The 12,099-nt window shown below is 37.1% G+C and overlaps 1 protein-coding gene across 1 annotated transcript; it reads right to left on the bottom strand.

The window, feature by feature from the left end:
* Positions 1 to 3,089: 3,089 nt before the first annotated feature.
* LOC103150455 (tumor necrosis factor receptor superfamily member 14-like) lies at positions 3,090 to 7,079 on the bottom strand. The gene is made up of 6 exons (XM_007570078.2): positions 6,915 to 7,079; positions 6,725 to 6,817; positions 4,511 to 4,636; positions 4,275 to 4,433; positions 4,108 to 4,192; positions 3,090 to 3,607 (listed from the first exon to the last, which is right to left on the bottom strand). The coding sequence occupies exons 1-6, from the start codon at positions 6,937 to 6,939 to the stop codon at positions 3,445 to 3,447; spliced, it is 651 nt and encodes a 216-aa protein (XP_007570140.1). The 5' UTR covers positions 6,940 to 7,079; the 3' UTR covers positions 3,090 to 3,444.
* Positions 7,080 to 12,099: the final 5,020 nt, after the last annotated feature.

Raw genomic sequence — 12,099 nt, 5'->3', positions numbered from 1 at the left:
TAGGACATAGGTGTCCAAATACCAGGCATCAAGAAAAGGTGTCTTTCAAATTTTAGCTGTTTCTCTGGCACAAAACATCTCACTCAATTAATTTTGATGTTACCAGGACTTCGTATGATCTGAATGCTGAATGAATGAGGTGGTACCTCAGCCATTTGATTCAAGTGTGTTTAACCAGTTACACCAAAATGTTGAAGAGCATAACCGTTCAAGAATGGAGTCAGACAGCTCTTCTGGGATATGTACGTCAAAGTACTCACACAGCCAAAGTAGACTGTTATTTAAATTTTGATAATATAGTTTTTTATATTTTGGTTTTGAGTCATTCAAAAAATTGTTATTGAGGATGACCACAGTGACTGCCTGTCCTGGTTTGATCCTCAAACACTCTGATGGACAATCACAAATTCTACCTGGGATCTCCATAGGTACGAATCGTGCTAAAGAGGTTGACATGTTGGATTCATGAATGTAAAGAAAACAAAACTTACGCTTTCTCTTCTTATTGGCCACCCTGACTTAAGGAGATGGCATGGTCAGCAGGTGACATGAATGCAGATGTGGCTGATCTATGGGGGGAGACAGATGACGGAGTGGGAAGAGAGGCAGCTGGAGAGATGCTTCTGGGTCGTTTCTTCTTCTGAAAAGACAGAGGATGGGATAACAGGAGGAGAAACAGGAACTAAATCAAGCACTATCACAGTCTCTTCCTGGTTCTCTGGTGTCATCATTGGATGCTCCTCAGTAAGCATCCCAGGCTGCTCCTGACCTATGTTCTCTGTCTGTTCAAAGATCAGGTTCTCAGTTCTTTACTTCTCTTCATCTGGCTTGCAACAGCAATAAATAACATAGACAGGAGGAAAGAAATTTGCCTGTACTGATGCAAGTTCGTTTTTGATTCAAGTAAATGACCTAGCTGCAATCAGTGTATTCAGACAGGGTTCATAAACAAAACTTTAAGATCATCACAGCCTAGGGGTACTGATGTTTTGGCAACCCTCCAATTTTACAAAGTGGCAACAACGAGCATGACTATAAACATTATTATGTGATTCTATCATGGCTAATTAAACATATTAAGCACAAGTACAGTGTACAGGTACAATTAGCCTCTGACAGGCTATTTTAGCTAGCTTCCAAAGTAAAAGTTACAAACGTGTCTTCAACAATTCGCCTCACAATCCTACTGTCACTAAGTTCTAAAACTACCATCAGTGACTTTATAACGTAACACTTTGGAGGTATTTTTGGTTTTAGATTAAAAAACATTTTGACAGATGCAGGTTTCCACTCACCGGAGTGTGTAAGTGTCGCATAAGATGACGTCAGCTTATTCTTCTTCTTGGGTTTTTGTGGGATCCATCCTTTTTTTTTTTATTATTTCAATCAAAAATATTAAAACGTTTACAGAACAGTTTGGCATGCAATCACAAAAGAAAATACATCTTAATTTTTCTTAAATTTATTTGGTGTAAATGATTGATATCATACTCAAAAATAGTTGGTAAATTTTAAAAAAGGCTTTTAAATCAAGCTAACAACAATCACAACAAAAACCCTCCGGTTTTATATTTTACTGAGTTATTTTTAAATACTGAATTAAAGTCTTACGTCTGACATGTATTTGTAGTAAATATTCTTAATGTCCTATTCAAACTAGCACATAAATTGTAAATAAACGTTTTTAAAAAAAGCTTAAAAAAAAAAAAAAAAAAAGGTTCTATCAGCGACAAGCAGCTGTGATTACCGATAAGAATGGTTGGTTATCAATGGGGCTGATAACCATAGTGAGAGAGAATTGCTGTCAAGCTGAGTCAGAATTTTTTTTTTCCAGTGGCCCTAGTCCTCTTCCGTACATTTCACCTTCGCTGTCATAGCCATTAAATTAATTGAATAGAGATAAACGGAGACCTCAGCTGGGTACAGACGTCGATTGCCTTTTAATTAATCGTTTTAGGCACCAGCTTATCTAATTTGCTATCTCTATTACTATCATTTTTTTATGTATTTAGCAGTTGTCAGTGTCGCTTGCTAACTGCGTTATTTTTGACGGTTACTTCACATTATTTTATTGAAACGTAAGGGCAAAATGGCTGACGAAACTATTACTACTGTTAGTCTCGCAAAATGGCGTAGAACAAAGACCTAGGCCCCTGGAGGCTTTGTTGATTTTTTGTGTGGACTTTGTACGTACTTTCACAGTAATGAATCCACATTTTCTTTGGCTAGTTTCACCAAACATTGTTTTAACACCTAATACTAGAGGTGTGCCGATCATAATCGGCCGTTTTCCGTGAAAAAGTGTATGATCGGTGATCGCCGATCACGGTCTCTTGTTGCCGATCACACAAACCGATCACCTGCATCTCATTTCGCAGCCTGCCTGTACAGCTGGTCTCCTCTTTCCAGCAACAAATCCTATAACGCACTTAGTGAATGGGGAAGTTTGCGTGTTGCGGCGGAAAATTGAAGCACGTGTCAAAATGCATCAACACGACGAATCTAATGTGGCATAAAAACAATGCCATACCTGACGGAGTCACTCGCTTCGGATGTTATCATTCCATAGAATGGCCATAATCAGTGGTTACGGTAATCCAAATTCACCTGTCCCGCTGTTCCTGTCCATGGCTGCCACAGCAACAAGTCTAACACGGAAACAGAGACTGGCAATGCTTTTGTTGAATAAATTTAATAAACTGTTTATTGTAACTTCTTGTCAAAGTATTATATTTTCATAGTTTGGCATGTCATTATTCTCGTTTTTCCTCTTGTAGCAATAAACGGGGCTTCTCCAGCAGACATGAAATAATTATATCTTGCAATATAATTTTTAAAGTTTTTAAAGTGCTACAGTCAAATACTTTATCTTACTGGTGTGATGTTGCAGAAATATTTAGGGATATGCATAAAAAATATATTTCATCGTTGATGTTCACAAATATAAAGTCGCGAGGCGCCATCTGGTGGACAATGCGCAGTGCATGCAAAATTGTTGTACTGGACAGCTAAAGTTTTTTGTCTCAATTCAAATTCAGAGTAGACGAACTTTTACTTTCATATAAATACATAAGCAAACCTTCATGTAACTTTTCAATTAAAATAACCATGTTTATTAATACAAAATACCGGGATGTTAACAGTAACATGTATAAAATGTAAACTAAGTATGTTCAAATTTGAATAAACAATAGATCATACATGGAATAAATCTAAGAGTCTGATGTTTCTCTGAAAACTACTTCGTTAAATGTACAATCAATTTACTGAAGTAAGAGTAGCAATAATACTCAAAAGACAAAAATTCAGTGCAGTAAAAATAGTCTTGTTAGTGTCTCTTTTCCCAAAAGGTTATTCAAGTAAATGTTAGCAGTGCTATATAACTACATTCTTTTAACAGGCAGAAGTTTTAATGCTTATAAAACAGTTAAATCAAACAGTTACTCAAATCACTACAAAACCTCTGGAACACAGAGGTATTAAGAAGCACAGTATTAAGAAGCAAACAACTGGCAGCGACAGAAAATATCTGTGTCTTGATCCATTGCTGCAGACAACATCGGCTGTTAAGCTTCCGTCTTGGACCGTGATTTGGTTTTCAGAGCATCTGTTTGAGAAAAAAAGAAAAACATTTTAGTCTTCTATTACCAAATTTATACATACTTGTTCTGCCTTTAATGAACTGGCACTTTTAGAGTAAAACGTCCATGTTTTGCATTGTTTGATTTCAATCAGTGTTGATTGATTCTGGGATCACTGCCTTGCATATTTTAGATGTCTCTGTTCCAGAACACCCGATTCAAATTAATGCAGGATTTCCTCTGCATGCAATGTGCTACACCTGAAAGTCAGGTGTGTGGCAGAAGGGAAACGCCTAAAACATGCAGGGCAAACAAAGCTCCGGTTCTAACTGGCAACCCACTGATAACGGGACAAACTCCGACTTCCTGAGCCACCGGTGCCCACGTTATTCCCAATATTCTTACATAAAATTTTAATTGAAATAAAGTTTTAAACCCCATTTTAAGTCGGGATGTTTCAGTTCATTTTGAGGAAGATTGGGGCATGTGGAATGAAATGAAGATCTGAAAGGTCCTGTTATCTTACTTTGTCCACAGAGTGCAGGTCACTCCATCTGGGGAAAAGGAGCCTGGCTGACAAGCTTCACACACTGTATCATGTCTGCTGGTTCCTGTTAAAACACAAACAGTTTAACACAGAAACACACCAACATTCACAAATGGTTTTAAGTCCACGAATGAATTCAGACTCACCAGGCTGCTTTATTCTCTCTCCAGGCTTACAGACTGAATGCTTCTCTGCTGTGCTGCATCCTGTACCATCGATTAAACTTTTGCAGAAAAACCCACTTAGAACATCACAAACCGTATCCGATGTTGATGTACACTTCTGCTTCGCGAAGAGACCAAGCTCTAGAAAATAAAAGCACTTGTTAACACCATTTAAATTGTTATCAAATGTCCCGTCTTTTCAGTTTCCCTGATTGCACCTCGGCCACAGGTGGAGCAGGAGAGACACCTCTTCAGTCCGTTTTGTTGGTTCATGTAGGTTCCCGTCTGACAGGGGACGCAGTGTGTTCCTGACTCAGCCGTGCAGTCCCTGCCAACCACGGTTCCTGTAACAGTACAGCAGGATAATTGTTTCATTAGAAATAGATCTTCATCAGCTCAGGTACAACAAGGCTTCTTTATAGCTAAGATTCCAAATAAAGTTAAAAAGAGACTGTTTGAAATGGGGTCATACGGAGAACCTGTCCTAGCTAGTCAACACATTTCCTGCAGCAGACAACAGATTAACATCTCTTGGGAAGTCAGCTATTTTTGTCTGAGAAAACATTGTGGATGATTTTATTGTTTATAAGGGTCAAAGAGGAGAAAGAACATTCTTTTCGAAGACCTTGTAGTGCTGCTGCTTTGTTTATTCTGTCTCTTTTCATGGCATGCTGATCAGTTCTGGTGCTTCAAATTTCTTTAAATAGTTTTTTTTTTCTTTCCACTGTGTGGATCCTAAGCAGAGGGGGTAGAAATTAATTACTTTTCCTAAGTTAATTGAGTAGCATTTTGGAAAATATTTTCTTCTAAGTAGTTTTACTGCACTACATTTTTTTTTACTTTCACTTGAGTAATACTCTACCTGCTATGTGTAATTTCACTGAATGAAGAACAAACATGTTTTCTCCAAAACCTCAACAGATACAGACACACAGCTGCAGTTTGTCAAAATGAGAATAATTATTTTACTACAAGCTTTGTTGTTCCGATCTTCATATCTGTCTGAATCTGATGAGACTTTTGAAGGTGAAGATACAGTAACTTATATATTGTTGGTGGTTATATTGATAAAATAATCATTTGGAAAAGGTTTATTTTCTGGTATGATTTCTTGTTTTGTAATATATATTTCAATGTATTTTGTAGTGTATATGTATATATTTTAGTCTTTAAAATACTAACTTTTCCATATAATGTTACGTTGTTTGTCCGCCTGACATAATTTAAAAATATTAAATTCTTTTAATATTTTAAAATAATTTATCCCCAAATTATTAAATTTAAACATCTACTTACATCCCCAACTCAACTTTATGCCAAATATTTTTTTTTAACTCTTGTCATTCCATGGATAATTATTATTTATGTACAAATATATAAGTAGTGCTACTCTTAAATTCAGTTTTGGGTGGGCTACACCTCTGATCTTATGATATAAAGCACATGTGTCAAACTCAAGGCCAGTGGGCCAAATCTGGCCCGCCACACAAATGTGGCCCTCTAGATTCCAGACTAAACACCAAGTGTGATTAAATATTATGCTATCAATCAAATCAATGCAGTGTTTATCTACTGCCAAATTATGTTAACCAGTCCCTCCAGTTTCTTGAGAATTATTATGGAAATTCACGATAATTTGTGAATTTTTGTGCTAAAACATAATTGGGAGATTATTGCAGATTTTTCTCAAAAATTGTCAAAAAAAAACTTTCTTACTTGTAATAAACAGCTGCCTCAGTTTTAGTAGATGTCAGATCTATACAGTGAGTAATACAAAATTGCATTTACCATCAAAAATAAGTGCAAATATTTCCAAATTAGTATGACAAACACTTTGATTTTTATTTGCAAACATCACAAAAAAGTATCACAAAATAGTAGAGGGACTGAAAAATTGTTCAATAATATTTTATTTTAAGGATTCATTGATATTTTAACCGTTTGTTTACATCCATCCATCCATCCATTTTCTTTACACCCTTATAAGGGTCAAAGAAAATGGCCCTTATAAGGGCCTTAGAGGGTCTCCACTAAGGGAGGGTTGCTGCTGCCTCTCCAGCTAACGTTCCGGGAGAGAGGCGGGGTCACCCTGGACAGGTCGCCAGTCTGTCGCAGGGCAACATTCTGGTACAGCTGGCCCTTTAAGAGCATCCATGATCTCATGATCGTGATTTGGCCCCAAACCAAAACGAGTTCGACACCCCTGGTATAAAGCATTGCGTGTTTTAAAATGCTGACGTTATTTTTATTTCGAATGTCTCATCCTATCGCTTTAACATTGACGCTCTGTCCTAGTTTTTCTTGCTTAAGTTTGCCAAGGCAACGTTCAACGTTCAACATAAAATGCTGAGCGTTTTGTTCAACGGAAATATGTAAACCACACAAAATGGCTCCAGTTTCGGTTTGCCTTTTGTTTGCTTTTTGTTCTCTACCTTCTTGGCACATCGGGCAACACTGTCCGTCGCTGGTTGGGTATTCTTTTTCTCGACAGGCTGATGAAACTGGTTCAAACAAGGCAACACCGACTATAAAAGAATGTCGCAGGGGAAAGAAAGATTGCATTGAGTGACTTCTTCATCGTCAGATCCGTTCAAATGTCTAATCGGACACAATCAGACTCACCTAACATGACCAAAATGGAAATCATGTTACATCATGCACCGCTGATTTATATGTTTCTGGTGAAATTTCTTGGCGTTCTCTTTGAGTTGGTTTTAGAAATCCGACATAAAACTAACCCGTCAAACCTAGGAAAAGAAAAACAGCTAGTTGCCAGATTTGTCTGGAAAACCTCCATACTGGCCCCTTACTGACATGTGGCCAGTTTTCTATTTGACCCCTTTCCTTTTCTTGTTTCCATCTTCACATCTGCTTCCATCCAACAAAGTTTCATTTAAAGTCTAAGATGAAGACGTTGATCCAAATGGAACATTTATCAGATTATAAAACCATCCAAAAATAGAAATTCATGAAAATATATAGAACAGTTCACTAAATGCCACACAACCACATGAGCAGCATTATCTCTGAGTTTAGCTTGTTTGCTATCTTAATAGGTTTTTATCAGAGATGTGACAGTTTATGGTTTGAGATTTGGTTCTGAGTTAACATCTACTTACATCCCCACACCTACCCTTCTGCTTCCTGAGTGAAACACATTTCTTTTTGTTTTCTTCACTTTATTGCCAACCAAAATTAGGCAGTTTACACAAACACTTTAATCTTCAGGATGTGAGTGTGGTGGTTACACATTATTATTCATATATAATCCAAAATTTTCCATTTGCCATCACACACAGGGTGCAGCAAGACAGGTAACCCAAACCAAGAGATTGGAAAATAACAGAAAGGTCTGGGCATGCAGTTGTGGTTGAGCAGTTTGATTGTACATACATGCTTGATTCTTTCATTCTTTCTTTCTTTCTTTCTTTCTTTCTTTCTTTCTTTCTTTCTTTCTTTCTTTCCTTTTTTCTTTCTTTCTTTCTTTCTTTCTTTTTCTTTCTTTCTTTCTTTCTTTCTTTCTTTCTTTCTTTCTTTCTTTCTTTCTTTCTTTCTTTCTTTCTTTCTTTCTTTCTTTTTTGGCATTCAGTGATCCAAATTTGGTGGTTGGGCTTCATCCAGCTGCCACTGGAATGTACATGCATATTGTACTTATGAACAAAGGACTCTGATACATGTCCTTTGTTCATAAGTACAATATGCAGAGAACACATCAAATGGCAGGATCAAATGGAATGCTAAGAATGGTCCCAAACATTGTGTATCTGAGGATAGTGCCAGTACACGTGGGTCTGATCACAACATTTATCAGGAGAGAACATTTCTACATGCAGCAGAAACTATGCACTGCATGCTTTGACTTGACAGGCTGCTCTCCTTTAATCACATGCTGCAGCTCTAAAACCTAGTGAGAGTGTTACATGTTTGCTGTTATGCTGCTTCTCCTCAGCCGTTGTAGATGACATTCAGTACCCTGCATACACTCGACGAGATACAAAAGAGCAAACCCACAACACAAATAAGAGAACACTTTTATTTATCATTTACCAATGCAACCCGGTGGCTTGAGACAGATGTGCTACAAGTTGTGAATGCCACAGTGGCATCTGTGACCTATAACAGAACAGTCCAAGGGTGATGTTTGTTCAGAGGAGCGTGAGACAAGCTGAGACAAAGTGAACATTCCTCAAACAAGATAAGAGCACGTTGAACAAATTCTGGAAATCAGTGCAATAAATGGTTTATTGGTCGGCAAGGCAAAACAGTCGCAGCTGAAGAGTTAAGACGTGTGAGGTCACACCCTGAACAGACAAATTAAAGAGAACACACGGTCCCTGCCAATCTTAGCAGATCTGGGAAGAATACGGAAGCCTGCATACTGACTGCAATCATCTCTGTTGGATCAACCAGTAAACATCTTCACCTGTTACATAAGACAAGTCATGGAAAGAGGAAGAGTTGACAGGATTTTGTGACCTTAAAGTCGCAGTTATAGAATGTAATTTTTATAAAGAATATGTTTGTTTTTTTTTACTTATTAACAGCTGATATGTTATGAGACAGTTTGTGAAAAGATTGATGCCCGCCACCTCCTCCCTGAGCTACTATTGCTGTCTGGAAAAATGCAGCACGTCTGACCAAAAACAACCAATCACAGCCAGGAGGAGTCTTAGTGCTGTCAGTCAATCTCCTGTATACAATGCTAAATGTGCTAATGGTGGAGAAACAACTTACCGTCAGGGCAGCCATAAAATTTCTTTACTCTTAAATAAACAAAAAAAAAATAAAAAAATTAAAAAATGTTATACAAGCAAATTTATATGGAGTTTTGTCATTTTACAGAAAAGGGCAACTTATTTATTTTTCAGTCCAGATACATCTGTATTTATTTCTAAGATTGACTAAGTACAAAGATACTCATCTGTCTGTTTCTAAGCCTTTCTGATTGTGAATATCCTGAAAAGAAATTTAGCTTTGAAATATATTTATGTTTTCCTTCTCGGTCTCTGTGATAACCGTGTTATCATCAGGATATGGGCCCTATCTGTTATATGGGTCAAAAGCATAAACACACAGAATGATGACTTCAACCAAAGCGTTTCCCTGCAACACAATGTAGACAGCAAGGGGTAATTTCATCCCTCCTTACTTTTAAAAGTCAAAAATTGATATTTAAAGTTATTTCAAATGAATAACCTTTTATCAAAAATGTGAATTTACAATCTATATTAGAGTAGGAGAATTTAAATAAATACATCCTTACTGTTATTCATAGCATCAGTAGTAAAGAAAAAAATAAATGCTCTCCGTTGTGAATTAGAAAACAAACAAGGTCTTGTCCTGGTTAGAAATGAAAAAAATAAAAAATAAAAATAGAGCCCAAATAGCAGCTTTGTCGTTTTTCCATCCTAAGTGTTCCTCAGATTCTATCAGGACAGTGAGGTCTGCAGCTCTGCATTGCTGATTCCTGTGATTGCTTCCCGTTCCTTAATGGCCAGACATATAAACTCTGTAATCTGTTGTCAAAGACCCATGCAGTAAACAAACATATGTCGCATCAGCGCTGACATCTGACTAAGAAAAGGATGTAGAAAGACGGTTGAAAACGCAGAACGCTCCGAAGGGGGAGATGCTTAAATGGCAACCCAGCAGTGACGTTGTAAAGAAAAAAAAAAGAAAAGAAAAGAAAGCAAACAGGGTGCGGCAGAAAGGATATTTAATCATGAGAATTATGAGTTTCCTTGGAACATAGTGCTATTTTATAGCTCAATCAAGTGACTGTTACCTTCAATTCAGTGCTTCATTTGTGAATAAAACTGGAACGCAAATAGCGGTATGATACAAAGGGTTAACTGAGACCAACACGGATATTGGAAAGTAAACGCAACACACGTAGGCGCTCAAGTGTGAAAATACCAATTCATACTAATATGTTACTTTGAAAGGCTTTATGTGTCATTTATAGGTGTGTTAAGTGCGTCGAAGGCGTCTTACCTATCTATTTCCGCACTGTGACGAGCTCTTTAGAAGTTGTTGGAGCTATTTTTTCTTTTTTTCTTTATCCATTTGAATTTTGTTACTTTATTTTTAAATTTCTTTTCTTTGTATTATTTACAGAGTTTATTTGTTAGTCCATGGGCCAGAGGCCAAAATTTGACATTTTTGTCCATCAGAGTGGCAAAGTCTATCAATATTTTTTGAAAAGATACATGTCTCTAGTTAATATTTTGGTATGATAGCCCTTCCAAAATGGTGGCTGAGTCATAGTTATTAGTTTATGAAGTAAGCAACCCCTGTGGAAAAATTCTGTATTTTGAGACTGGTGTATCTCTGGTTTAGGGTCATGGTATGGGCATTTGTCAAAGGTCTATAATGCAATATTTGGTATCATCTTATAGGGGACACTCTTGGCTTTCATTTGAATCAGGTTTTGGGTCTCTCTAACCAACACAGAGGTCATCAGAGGTTGTTAAACCAAAAATAATACACATTTTTCCACACCTTTTGACCAAACTAGATACATTTCTTTCATCCCAGTGGTATCCAGGGACATCAGGGACACAAGAGTTAATGACTAAAATACTCAACAGACTCTAAGGAGTCATAAAATGTATGATATGCCTACACTGTCTCGCTATGGGAGGCGATTATGAGCTGTAATTTGAAGTTACAGACTTGGGCTATAACCTTAACTGGTGTGTATGTTGGGGGTTTGGTGGGGGTTTGTTTAGCATGTCACTTTTGTCTAGTTTGTTAGTTATAAAAAAGTTAATCAGTAATAGTAGAAATGTACACTTACATAGACTTTAGGATGCTGTATTAACCTATTTATCAGATTTTGTGAGTTTTTCCATCATGGGCTACACAATAGTAGCCCATGATGGCCACATAGAGACATAGCAGAATGAGGGAGGATACCACCCTCATTAAATGACAAATTCTGAGGTAAAAATATAAAAAAAGATTATTTTCAGATGCTTAACCTACTATTGACAGCATAATTCAGATTATTGTATTGCATTTCTGCCAACAGATAAGCTGAGCTATAATCCACATCCAGCATTCTTACGTAGGTATAAAGTAATATCAGTATGCTTATTATAATAAGTCTTGCCATCACCTTTTAGTTTTTGAACAACTTTCATTCCACCAATGATCCATGCAGACTATTATTCAACATCAACTGATTCTTCCGACTGTCTTGCAAGAGGACACTTGTTAGAGTTATTATGAACATGAGAAAAGGCCATTGGTCTAGTGGATGACCAAAGACTTCTTAAATCTGAAGGTCTCTTCTTTGTTAAACTATTATGATACACTCAAAAATATTTCAATCTGTCTTCTTTCCTTTTATTAGATAGCTAAAACAGTGGCGTAAAAGAGTTACCCCACTATTTTTGAAGCTTAGGAATGTTTTTATTGTGTCAACGAATGTGGTTGTTGGTAATACAATGAATCTGGTGAAAAGACCGACTATGTCTGACTGAGGCTGACTTAGAGCGTTTACCCAGCTTTTCTCCATAAGTTCTACAAAGGAATATCTGTCCATCTCTATCCTAGACTTCTGTAGGCTATAATGTCTCACACTTTCTGTGGGCTCATTGTCTGTCATGTTCCTAAAGGTGTCTGCTGTACCAGCCTGCCTCTAACTGGTTTGGCCTCAGTCCAATAGACTAGGACCTGACAAGGAACAAAGGACACAGGTGGGTTTAAATACACAGGGAGAGTAATCAAGGAAAAAGACACACCTGGGAAATAATCAAGGGGGACGAGACAGGACACCACATAGAATTAAAAGGAACAGAAC

Source organism: Poecilia formosa, unplaced genomic scaffold (assembly GCF_000485575.1).
Source record: "Poecilia formosa unplaced genomic scaffold, Poecilia_formosa-5.1.2 Scaffold255, whole genome shotgun sequence".
NCBI classification, from domain to species: Eukaryota; Metazoa; Chordata; class Actinopteri; order Cyprinodontiformes; family Poeciliidae; genus Poecilia; species Poecilia formosa.
This window is presented reverse-complemented; position numbering and strand designations above follow the sequence as displayed.